At 39.4% G+C, this 12,442-nt stretch overlaps 2 protein-coding genes across 5 annotated transcripts in view; one reads left to right on the forward strand and one right to left on the reverse strand.

The window, feature by feature from the left end:
* Window positions 1-18: 18 nt before the first annotated feature.
* si:dkey-24p1.1 (B-cell receptor CD22) lies at window positions 19-11,347 on the forward strand. Of its 2 annotated transcripts, XM_015950002.3 has the most exons (17): window positions 19-148; window positions 1,330-1,467; window positions 1,551-1,943; window positions 2,322-2,600; window positions 2,741-2,995; window positions 3,124-3,405; window positions 3,482-3,769; window positions 4,059-4,331; window positions 6,002-6,262; window positions 6,348-6,599; window positions 6,709-6,787; window positions 6,857-6,914; window positions 7,004-7,122; window positions 7,331-7,388; window positions 8,841-8,932; window positions 9,013-9,106; window positions 9,238-11,347. In XM_015950002.3, exons 2-17 carry the CDS (start codon window positions 1,419-1,421, stop codon window positions 9,433-9,435), a joined length of 3,030 nt encoding a protein of 1,009 aa, XP_015805488.3. In that variant the 5' UTR covers window positions 19-148; window positions 1,330-1,418; the 3' UTR covers window positions 9,436-11,347. The 2 variants fall into 2 exon arrangements, with proteins under 2 accessions (XP_015805488.3, XP_070407944.1); XM_070551843.1 differs by lacking the exon at window positions 19-148 and having other exon boundaries at window positions 1,311-1,467.
* A 40-nt stretch (window positions 11,348-11,387) lies between these two features.
* The window catches only part of LOC107379302 (myelin-associated glycoprotein), an 11,340-nt gene continuing 10,285 nt past the window's right edge, over window positions 11,388-12,442 (reverse strand). For all 3 annotated transcript variants that reach the window (XM_070551844.1, XM_070551845.1, XM_054740970.2), the window contains one exon: window positions 11,388-12,442. This exon is cut by the window's right edge and continues 1,244 nt beyond it. The gene's annotated coding sequence lies outside the window, so the exon portion shown is untranslated.

Below are 12,442 nucleotides of genomic sequence, written 5' to 3' on the forward strand. Positions count from 1 at the left end.
ACATCTCTCAGTTTAGATTTCTTAAAGTTTTTTCTTGCCTGCTCTCACATGCAAATGATGTGAACTGTGAAAACCTCCTTTTGTAAATTCAGATTTTTACTTCAAGAAGGACTCTGAGTCACAACGAGCTATGAGCATCTCTTCTGAGGTAAGAACGACGGTTATCTTCCCCAAAAACAAACTAAAGTATGAAAACTAGTAGTAAAACTTTTTCATTCACTAAATTAAAATTAAGAATGAAGCTTTGCAAGAAATATAAACTAGCTGAAACCGCAACGAGGGCTCCCAGAACGAAAACGTGCTTCGGTTTCATTTTAGCCTGAAAACTGCGAAACTATTAAAACCTTTATAAGAACTAACTTGTTTTAGCATTTTGTTGTCTGAGATTTCCCTATTTTCCTGAGAGCACTGAGAGCTTTTAAATTGATTATGATTTAATTTAACTTATAGGGTCAACACAAGATGTGGTTAGAGCTGTTGCCTTGCAGCAAGAAGGTCCTGGGTTCGCTTCCCAGCCTGGGATCTTTCTGCATGGAGTTTGCATGTTCTCCCTGTGCATGCGTGGGTTCTCTCCGGGTGCTCCGGCTTCCTCCCACAGTCCAAAAACATGACTGTTAGGTTAATTGGTCTGTCTAAATTGTCCTTAGGTGTGGGTGTGTGTGTGTGTGAGTGTGTGTGTGTGCAAGATTGTTTGTCCTGTGTGTCTCTGTGTTGCCCTGCGATGGACTGGCTCTCTGTCCAGGGTGTACCCCGCCTGACCGCCCATTGACCGCTGGAGATAAGCACCAGCCCCCCCCCCCCACGACTCTACGTGGACAAAGCGGGTTCAGAAAATGGATGGATGGATGGATGGATGGATGGATGGATGGATGGATGGATGGATGGGTCAACACAAGCTCGGGACAGAATTTAAATAATGCAGAACCTAACAAGTTAACATGCAATTCAGTATGATTGTAATGGAAAGTTCTTTGGAGTCATTGGACTTGAAAAAGCACCAGAGAAGGACGGTTGACTGGTTTCTATCATGCAGAGAAAATTGTCAGTTCATGACTGCATGACTGGTGAATCTACGAAAAGTATAAGAATAAATATATGCAGCAGATTAAAGACACAAAACAAGAATATTGATGGGGTTTTTGCATTTACTTTGATCTAAATCAGTTGTGTGTGTGTGTGTGTGTGTGTGTGTGTGTGTGTGTGTGTGTGTGTGTGTGTGTGTGTGTGTGTGTGTGTGTGTGTGTGTGTGTGTGTGTGTGTGTGTGTGTGTGTGTGTGTGTGATATTTATTTAATTTTTTAATTCAAGCAGCTTATATTTCCTTTTTAAGCTTCTTGAAATGAGGAAGGAAACTCATCAACTGTAAACAAGGAGGCAGCAAAAGAAGAAAAAATAAAAGCTCTTCAGACCAACGTGAAAATGATTCCTCACGCAGTGAGGTGTTTGGTATTTCTGGCCCTAATGAAAAGTAAGCTGCTCTTCTGCATAAAAAACATGAAATAACTATGTTTTGCCGCAGAAATAAACTTTTATTATGCGTCTCTTTTGCAGATGTTTCTGGGGCCAAAACCAATCCCTTTGTCTTGGAAAATCTTAATCTAACAGCTGAGGAGGGATCGTGTGTTGAAATTAAATGTAAACCTAACAGAGGCGTTGAATATTCTACTGCGGCTTACTGGTTTTGGATGAAAGATGCAAAGTGGTCGAAGGACGACTTCGATGCCACAATCGTTTACAGCACAGATCTACAGATAAAACCCATCAGCACACAGTTCAGCAACAGAAGCACCGTCTCCCCACCGAAAAATCACAATAAACCTGAAGAATTTTGCAACATTTTGATCTGTGACCTGAATGAAACCGACAGTGGAGAATATAAATTCAGATATGTAAATGGAGATGTTAAATGGGTAACAGATCCACCAACACAGCTAACAGTGAAAAGTAAGAAAAGAAAACCCAATTAGATTCAATCATGTTTTAAGTTGTTGTTTTTTTTATTCAGTTGGTTGAATCAAAAATGTAGAAATGTAGATTTTAAGATTAAACAAATCCTAGACCAAAAATAAATAAATAAAAGATTTCCAGAATCACATTCTTGATCAAACAAAAGCAAAATAAAGAAATTACTAAACAACTCCACTTTCTGGTTCTGATCTCAGCAAGGCTGAAATCAAACAAAGAAAACCAAAACCTTAAGGCTGAATTTAGCTTTATAATGTTTTGAAAACTAAAGCGATAAGAAATCTGAACTTTTGAAACAAACATGAAAAACTGTTTTACTATTACCTTTCAGCGGATTTGTTATTTTATATATTTCAGAGAATCTCTGCCCCATCGCATTCAACAAACAAGTGACTGTGGCTGAAAACAAGCAGGTGACACTCACCTGTTCCACCTCGCCTTTTTGTACATCACGCCCAGAAATTTACAATTCAACTCAAAGCCTTCTCACTCCTGGCGACAAAAATTCTCAGACACCCAATAGCATCACACACAGCTTCAACGCCAGCTGGATGAATGATGGGAATGTGTTTTCATGCCAAACAACTGGAAACTCCGACAAGTATCTAATCCGGAATCTCACCTTAACAGTGAAGCGTACGTCCATCAATAATTTATGATGTTATTTGACTTGCAGTTGCAAAATGATGAATTATTACTATTATTTTATTAGATTATGCTGAAACTAAATTCATGTGTGTGTGGGTAAGTCTTCTGCTTTACCTTTGTCATCACAGATGCTCCTAAAGAAGTTCAGATTACAAAGAGCCACAAAACAGTGAAGGAGAACGACGTAGTGACTCTGAACTGTTCCGCCAAAGGTCAACCCAAGGTCTCCTTCAGTTGGTTCAAAAACAATAGAACAATTAACCAATCAGGAGCTGAGGTGAAATTCACATCTATTAAGGAATCAGACAGCGGTTCGTACCACTGTCGAGCTACAAACACACTTGGAGCCATCAATTCCACTGAAATGAGCGTTGAGGTGTTCTGTAAGTTCTTCCTTGTTTCTAAACTGTTGTTTTACTTGTTAATCCCATTTTCTTTGTTTCTTGTTCATCAGAATTGTTTTCTCACACGGCTCTCGGTAGAATGATCATAAACATGTCTGCATCTGTAGATCCACCTGAAGTTACTGTGGAGGTCACCAAGAAACCAGCTAGAGAACCCCTGGATCATGTATTAGAAGGAGACAAGGTCACTCTAACTTGCACTGTGAAGAGAAGTAAACCACCACCTACTAGATTTACTTGGTTTAAAAACAACAGAAGGGTTTCAGAAGGGCAGAAGAAGTCATATGATCTTCTCAGTGTAAAGCCAGAGAACCATGGTGTCTACAGGTGTGAAGCCCGTAACTCTGTGGGTTCTCGGAAATCGAACGACCGATCTCTTGATGTTCAGTGTAAGTTTTCACATCGTGAATAAGTTCCACGTGTTTTATCCGATTCTGTCAAACAGATTCCAATTTTCATTTTCAGACAAACCAAGAAGCCACATTTCCATCATTGGTGCTTTTAATGATGACGTGATAATTGACAGCTCTGTCACGTTTACATGTGACACTTCTGCAAATCCAAGTTCAGGATGGTACTCCTGGTACCGGCACCGTCGTTCTGACTCCTCAAAGCAGAAACCACTAGGAACCCACCAGCAGACTCTGATCATTAAAAGTATTAAAAGATCAGACGAAGCCTGTTACCTGTGCAACACGTCCAACGCCGTCGGTGAAGGCGAAATGAGCAAACCAAAGTGCATCCGAGTTCTCTGTAAGTAATCGTCGTGTTTGCATGTTTTCACACGTTAAAGCAAACTCCATTTTTAGTTGTGTTGTGTAATGCACACAATTTAGTTAAAAAATATTGTTTTATTGAATTCACTTTGAGATGCCATAGTTGTCTATTTATTCATTTATTTATATATTTTTCAAACATTTTGAAAAAAATCCAAAGTAATTTCTAACAAACTCTGCAAACGTCCTGTTGATGGATTCGTAGTTCACCCAAGATGTTTTAAAAAACTTCACGGCTGATTTTCCCTTTGATTCTTTCTCCACAGTTCCTCCCACCAACGTCACGTTGTCTCTACCTCACAAAGTCACAGAAGGTCAAACCGTCAACATCAGATGCAGCGCTGAAAGTTCCCCAGCGTCGACGTTTCAGCTGCAAACATCTCCGTCGTCAAAGAGTTTGAATCCTAAGCTCGGTGACAAAGAGAACAGCGTCACCTTCACGTTAACTGCAACGTCAGCCGACGCGGTCGTCTTCACGTGCGTGGCATCAAACAGCGAAGGAACCAACGTGAGCGCTGAAAGCAAATTAAACGTTGAATGTGAGTGATCTGGTGAAGCACACAAACCAAAGTGTCCATTCAAAGTTTCCTGCAATAGTTTTAGTTGATTTAGAAATGATAAATAATTCGTTCAAAGGCCTAAAAGCAACAGTAACGGTTTATTTTGTTCTGTTTTATTTTTGTTATTTTACATTTTAATTATTTTTAACCCCTGTAAAGAATATTTTACTTTCCAATCATTGTTTTCCTTCCTAACCCACCAGCTCAACCACTTGTTAGAGCACAATTCACTCCTCATCTTATTAAAAGCAACAAACCTCCACTAAACTTAAAATAAAGTTCAAAATATGAGGAAGTTTGAACATTACATTAACCTTAAAGGTTGACCAATCTTGGTTTTTCTATTGCCGACACCAGTGTTGATACAGTATGTAGGAGACATGGTCAGCTGATTTGTATGGGACGGGTTTCATGGCTGATATCCAGACTCTTTCCTCCTTATTTTCATGCTAAGTTGACACTAAAACCATCCGTTGATGCACAAAACTTCTGAAGCTGAATCAGTTTTGAACTTTGAATTTAACCAACTGTTCAGTCTTGACATTGTGCACTGTTCAGTGTCAACGTCAGACACCTAAATAAAGTTAATTTAGAGTATTTATTTAGATGTTGTTAGTGAACATAAAAATACATTTAGATTAAATTCTGCACCAGCATTGGACTGCCAGAGGATACGCCTGACTTTAAATTGGCTTTACTAAGGACAGTAAACATGGGCCCGATAAATCGGTCTACCCCTAACCTGCATTAGTATTACTACCCACTTCTTAATTGTATTTTTTGTATTATCTACCTACATTAAATCATGCTGCAAAATAATAAAAAATGTAAAAATACATTTTACCTTAAGGATCCCTTTATTAATGTTACTTAGTGCCAGAGGTGTGACCAAGTCACTGCTTTGTAAGAAACAAGTCATTCCAGTCAAGTCTCAAGTCAAGTCCAAGGCAAAGACAACCAAGTCCAAGTTGAGTCAATGATGTGGAAGTCCGAGTCAAGTCCAAGTCCTTAAGTTTGAATTTTCAAGTCATAATCAAGTCATCTGTCCAACTTCAATTTAATGACAATGATAATAAATACATTCCAGAAATAAAGCTTCTTAAAACTTCATTTATTTGCTCAAACAAGCAAAATGTCAAATATGCTCAAGTCATCATCAAGTCAACAGATGCAAGTCGATTCAAGTCGCAAATCATTGGTGTTCAAGTCCGAGTCATGTCGTAAGTCTTTATAGATTTTATCAAGTCAAGTCAGAAGTCATTAAAATAATGACTCGAGTCCAAGTCATGTAACTCAAGTCCACACCTCTGCTTAGTGCATTATTAAACATTAATTAACAAAGGTCTCCTTTATTAATGGTAACCAACTATGAAGAGTCCTTAAGGTTAGGACAAAGGGCCGGGGGGTAATATAGTTAAACAGTTGTTAATAGTTTGAAGGTTTATTAATGCTTAATAATGCACTGACATTAATAAAGGGACCCTTACTGAAAAGCGTTACCAAAAATTCTAAATACTCATGTCTTGTTTTTCAGTCAGCAAGCCAAAAGAGTTAAACAATATCATTTTTGGTAAATGTTTGTTTCATCATATGAAGTAATGTGTTTTTTTTTCTTTATATAATTTTCTACCATATTTCTGCAAATTCAGATTCTCCCAAAGACGTGAGAATAGAACCTCGGCCACGTCTCGAAGTGAAGGAAAATGAGCCATTCTCATTGGATTGCACGGGGCGATCTAACCCATCCATTGATTCATACACGTGGATAAAAAATAATGAAGAAGTAAAAATAAACACCAAGATCTACCTTGTGAACGCTACCAGCCCTTCTGACAGTGGATGGTACAGATGTGAAGCCAGAAACACACTTGGAACTGGAAAATCTCAGCCTGTGGAGGTTAAGGTCAAGTGTGAGTACGTTACTGTGCATAAACTGTAGTACAACTCACTATAAAGTACAATTACTCACAAGGTCTCTATTTTTTACGTGTTTAGATGCCCCAAAACACGCAACAATCATGAGGGGAAAAGAAAAAAGTCGGTCCGATGGGCGGCTTTCAGTTGAGCTGGAATGCACCAGTCAGTCCTACCCTCAGGCTAAATACTCCTGGTACAACACAACTACAAATACCAAATTCTCTGACAAGCAGACTGTGATGGTGTACTCGCACCAACCAGGAGAGCTCTACTGTGTGGCAGCGAATGATTTGGGTACAAAAAACTCTGATCCAATCAGGGCGTTCCATAGTGAGTAACTGTTGTGGACTGTTTATGGGATGTTTGTTCATTTTAAACAAATAAACTCTTAATATCCACAATTATGTGATATTTATGTCTACGCTTCTCCTCGATCCAGGCGGAATCGGGAGAACTGCGACGATCTTCTTCATTTGCTTTGTTTTGGTTGTTATAATCCTAATTTTCTTAGTGTACAGGTAAATAATAATCCTCACACATAACACATTAATAGCAGCTGTTCTTAACCTTTATTCTTTTTTCCCCAGACACAAGAACAAATACAATCCCCGAGGCACAAACATGGCCCCCTGCTGCGGTTTCCTGGTGATGGCTCAAACGCACGTCTTTCTATAACTCTGTTCAACAAATCTCAACAGAATAACACAAATCTTCTTTTTTTTTTACTCATGTAGGTTTTTCAAAAGGAATCCAGAAGAAGGAAGGGGATGAACGAGACAATAATGACAGAACCGTCCAGGAGCAGAGAAGAACTTTTGGCAGAGCAGCTGCGTTGTCCTCATCCAGACGCCACGTAAGCCTGCAGCTGCGTGCAGCGTCCTCGCTCAGACAAACACAACAAGGGACACTGTTGGACCGGGAGACAGATGATTCTACTGATTCTAAAGACAAAGGATCCTTTTGAGATCACACAAACACATGGAACAGTACGAGTCTGTTTTGTACAGTTTTATAAACAGTTATGGAGCGTTTTCGTTGTTTTCTGTACTCTTGTTCTGCAGGCCTTCGACCGACACCAACATGGTTTACGCTACCGTGAATCTGCCACAAAGACAACAAGTGAGTCAGACCAGCAAGCAGCACCTTTACTTATGCACTAGCAGTGTGTGAATGTGAGAGTGTGTGAAAAGCGTCTTTGGGGTCTAGAAAAGCGCTACATAAGTTCAATGCATTATTAAAAATATGACGTTTGCAGTATTTTAGTCTAAACAGAAGAATAAATAAGAAAAATATACTTTAAGAGAGTAGCTTGTGGTGGTTTCAGAACTCCAATGGAAAGACATTTTAGATTTTTATAGAAAGAAAATGACCAACAGAGTCTGCTTTGATTTATATTTCAGATATTTTTGGAGCCAAAAAAAAGGCGAGTTTCAAAAGCATGCAGATTGGGAAAATAGTCTTCCTCTTCTATTTCCTGCATTAGCTGCTGATAGAAAACAGATGGGTAAACGCTTGGATTAGAAAAGTCACATAGAACTATGTCACACTGAAAATTAACATTCTTTGACTCACCCATCTTGACTCGTGACGGGGAACGCTGTTGTTGATTTAGCATCCAAGAGTGAGCAGAACACATCTTAGCTAGTAGAAGCTAACCGTTAGCATTAGCAACTCCACGGCATGACAGAACTCCTCCAGGCTTGTGTTATTTGTGGAGATGAAACATCAACATTGCTAAATGAATGGAGGCAGTGGAAGAGTTGCATTGCTGCTAGCCAATCAGAGGCGAGATACCACACCATATTTATTATATGGCGCATTTAAAAACAGCATGGGAGCTGACCAAAGTGCACATAATGTTTGAATATCTTGAATATTAATGAGGAAGACTCCAAATCCTCTCTTCTAACAAATTTTACTTCCTGAAACAGAAGCAGCAGAGCTTTTTCTCCACCTAAAATGACTTCATTTATACTAGAGACCACTGCAGATTTACTGAATTAACGAGTGTAGGCCGGAAACAGATCAGCTGTGTAGTTAGTATTTTTTAACGCTCAGAAATTTGAATTTGGATTTATTTTTTATTTTTTTTTACTTTTTTGGACAAATTACACCAAGTTTGTGGATAATGATGATGATGGTGATGGTGATGATGATGATGATGATGATGATGATGATGATGATGATGATGATGATGATGATGATGATGATGATTTGGGGGGGTTCTCTCCTCTTTTTTCTAGATGACCTATCAACTGAGCATCTGCTTCTGTTTTATGGCAAAACCCCTCAAATACCTACCAGTTAACCCATTCTTCCCTTTATTTAACACAAGCTCTTTCTGGGCTTCAAATATTTACAGTTGAGCTGTTTTCTTCATTTTCTTCCCATTGAATCCAAGCGGAAGAGTGTCTGAGTGATCAAGCTGTTTCCTGCACACTGTAGATGTTTATTCTGTGTCTGGGTGTTTGTCAGCACATCATTTAGAAACAGGAGAGCAATGAATCGACTTAAAGCCTTTATATTGGATGTGAATGAACCGATTCATTCACTGATACCTGCCATTTTCAGGCTCCGTCTGCACCAACACCAGCGGGACAAAAGCATGAAAACAAGAATGATGACTCTCTTAACTATGCTTCTCTACACTTTGAGAAAAAGAAGTGAGAATTTGGTTTTCGCATTTATTTGTTTAGATGAGTATGTCTAGATGTGATTTTTTTATGATGATGTGCTTTTCTAGGAAACCTAACAAGGATCCTGAGTGCTCCAGAGTCCGCAACTCAAAGTCCTCAGAAGACGATGTTGTGTACTCTAAAGTGTGCAAACCAAAAGACGTAAGATACTTCAAACGAGCATGATTTATATTCAGTTGCTGCAATGATGGGCGTAAAAAAAAATGTGTGTTCTCTGTAATTACATCCAACCCGATTTCAGTAAATGTGTTTTTGTCTTCCTCTTTCTTTAGATGGAACAAGAGGACTATGAGAATGTGAGTCCATTTAAGGTCAAACCTAAAAATGATTATGACTCAGACACAAGTGAAGAGGAAGTGGAGGTTCACTACACTCAAGTGAATTTTAAGGCAAAGCCTGGCCACCAGAAAACCACCAACCACTCCAGCAGCTCTGAGGACGGTATTCAGTACTCTCAGGTTAAATTATGAGCTCAGATGAACTCTTCCTAATGGAAACACCCTTTTTAACAAAGAACATGTCTGTTTAATTGTGGAGTTGTACAATTAGTTTTAGTACTGAGAATTTATTTTCCTCCAAAAGTTCATTTTAGTGCAAGAAAAATGATGAAAGTTAAGAATTAACCTAGCAGCTGTCTTTTTAAAGCCGGAGCGAGAAACCTTTTTGTTATTTTTCAAATATGACACCCATCTTGGCTTGCAACAGGGAATGCTGTGTTGATTTAGCTTCCAGGAGAGAGCAGAGCACGTCTCGGTTAGTAGAAGCTAACCGTTAGCATTAGCAACTCCACAACATGGCAGAATTCCTTCAGGCTTCTGTTATTTGTGGAGCAAAAACAACAATGTTGTAAAGCAAACAGTCAGTCGTAGAGTCACATTTCTGCCAGCCAATCAGAGGCAAGATGTCTGACTACCAGGAAATAAGATTCTGCATCCTGCTGTGTTTTGCTTGCCAATCTTTTGGCTCACTTTGAGTTTCTGAAACAGTTTCTTTTGCTCTCAGAGATCAACTCACAAGGTATTCATTTATACTAGAAACTAGGGATGTCCCGATCCGATCACATGGTTGGAAATCGGCCTTGATCACGTGGTTTCAGACTCAATCGGGACTCGGGCTTTACTTCCCGATCCAAACCCCGATTCGGAGTTGGACACTGGGTTCAAATTACAGGAGAGCAAACTGGTTCTCCTTAAAGGTTGTCAGGCTCCCCTGATGCCCTTAACTTAAACACCCAGAAGAAGCTCAAAAGAGATCCAGTTTCTACCTATATTATATTATTTATTTGGACTCAGAGTAGCGGGATTGTTTTGAACAGAGATGCAGAGAGCGGCAGGCAGACCGCTGATTATTCATGAACTCCAGCTGCTTTCTGCACACGGCCACAGTAACATTTTCTAAGTTTCTAAGTGGCGTCACCAAAAATATATAATTAACACACAGTCATTCGTGTCCGTTCATTTTCTCTCTGGTAAGTTCTGTCTGTATTTGAGCATGACGTGTGGACGCGCTCGCGCTGCAGCGCTCGTCACTGATGCAGCCGGGCAGCGTGGCCCACACTCCGCTTTTTTTGCGGTCAATAGATCAGTTTGATCTGCTAGTTAAAAAGTTACTTGTGAGGTGAAAAAGAAGGAAGCAGGCAGTTTTTCTGGAGGACTGGGAGATGCAGGAAGATCAGAGACAGACAGGACAGGAAGATAGGAAAATAAAAACCAAGAAAACAAAACAAAGTTCTTAAAAAAATAAAATCTAGGTAGATTTATCCCACTACACGTTTGTACCTGTATAAAGCAATAATTTATCAGCATGCAGTATTTATATAGTTGATACAATTCAGATCATCTGCAAAACTCCGTCTCATGCCCAGGGATGTATCTAAGCATTTTGGGGGCCGAGGCAAAATAGACCCCTGCCAGGTATTTGTTGAAGTTGAAGTGCTATCTGTTTTTATATTAGACTTTTTATATTTGCAATAAAGTCCAAAAGTGAAGAATTTATGTTATTTATTACTTGATTGTTCAAGCTACCTCACAGAATTGATCTGTTGTTAAAAATTAAAATAAAAAGGTAATTAAATAAAAAAATAAGGAACATTTTGGAACCGTTTCTTCCTTTTCTTTTTTTTATGTATCGAAAGTATTGGATTGGGACTCAGTATCGGCAGATTCTCAAAATCAAATGACTCGGACTCGGACTCGAGGGCAAAAAAAAAACCCGATTGGGACATCCCTACTAGAAACCACTGCAAATGTGATAAAAGAGTGAATTTGGTCTTTAACGTGATGATGAGAATAATTTGATGATGCTTCATGCTAATGTGTACAAACTGCAAATGTGCTCTGTTTCACATCATTAACTGCTTTGTTCAAAGTTGTAGCTGCAGATATAAATATATCAACATCACAAAGTTATAAATAAAAAAGTGTTTTACGGAAATTCTGTGGTTTTTATTTTCATTCAACATATTTAGTACAGAGGAAGTTTTAAAGCAAAGTTAGCAGAACATTTTAAACATTAACAGTAATGTTACAGATATGATTATTCTATTCTGTAATTGTTTAGTTTTGTGCAATAGAAAAAAACTTAAACTTCCTAAACTTAAGATGTATTAGGATGCATCCCGATCTGTACTTATGGGAAGATTTTACAGTTTAACAATTCCAGCTGAGCACCTGAAAACAGCCAAGCGGCACCAAAGTCCAGGATTTTCTATTTCTGATGCAAGTTCACCTAAATTTATGTTTGTGTTTATTAATTTGGCAGACACTTTTATCCAAAGCGACTTACAATTTATAACCTGTAGGGCATGTTGTGATCTGTGGGGGAAACCCATCGACATATAAATACTGGACAATTCATTTCCATAGGCTCCAATAACACGTTTTTGAGGCCAAATGGGAGGTGGCCACCACCGCCATTTTGACCGTGTCACAGGTTCCGTCAAGCCCAGACAATTCCACAAAAGGGAAGAGAGGTGGAGCTGAGGGTGGGGCTGTAAGGCTGGGATCAACTGACAACACCCGGTCGAACTAGCTACAAGCTAACCTGAAGCTAACCTAAAGCTAACGAGGAGGTGGGAGCTAAGCTAACAGAGGTAGCAACCTAGCTACAACCGGAGTTAACTGTGCACAACACCAGAGCTTCTGAGTCAGAGATACGCCGGGCTGACCGCTGGGTACATGGACGTAATTTTCACTTTAGAAGTGGGGGGGACATGGGGGAGGGAGGAGGGGGGAGGGGTATCTTTACGGTATGCTCTAATGGGAAACAGACTTCAACACAAACGGTTGTTTTCCGCTTGGTCCTAGAGCTCATCCAGTGTTAATTTAATATAGTGTAATATTGTTTTGGATGGTAAAAAGTGCAGGGGTCAAAACTTGACTTTGGAAAATGTGGGAGGGGGGGGGGACATGTCCCCCCTGTCCCACCCCCCCAAAATTACGTCCATGGCTGGGTAAAACCGGGTGGAACACAGAGGTC

The sequence above is a fragment of the Nothobranchius furzeri genome, chromosome 5 (assembly GCF_043380555.1).
Source record: "Nothobranchius furzeri strain GRZ-AD chromosome 5, NfurGRZ-RIMD1, whole genome shotgun sequence".
NCBI classification, from domain to species: domain Eukaryota; kingdom Metazoa; phylum Chordata; class Actinopteri; order Cyprinodontiformes; family Nothobranchiidae; genus Nothobranchius; species Nothobranchius furzeri.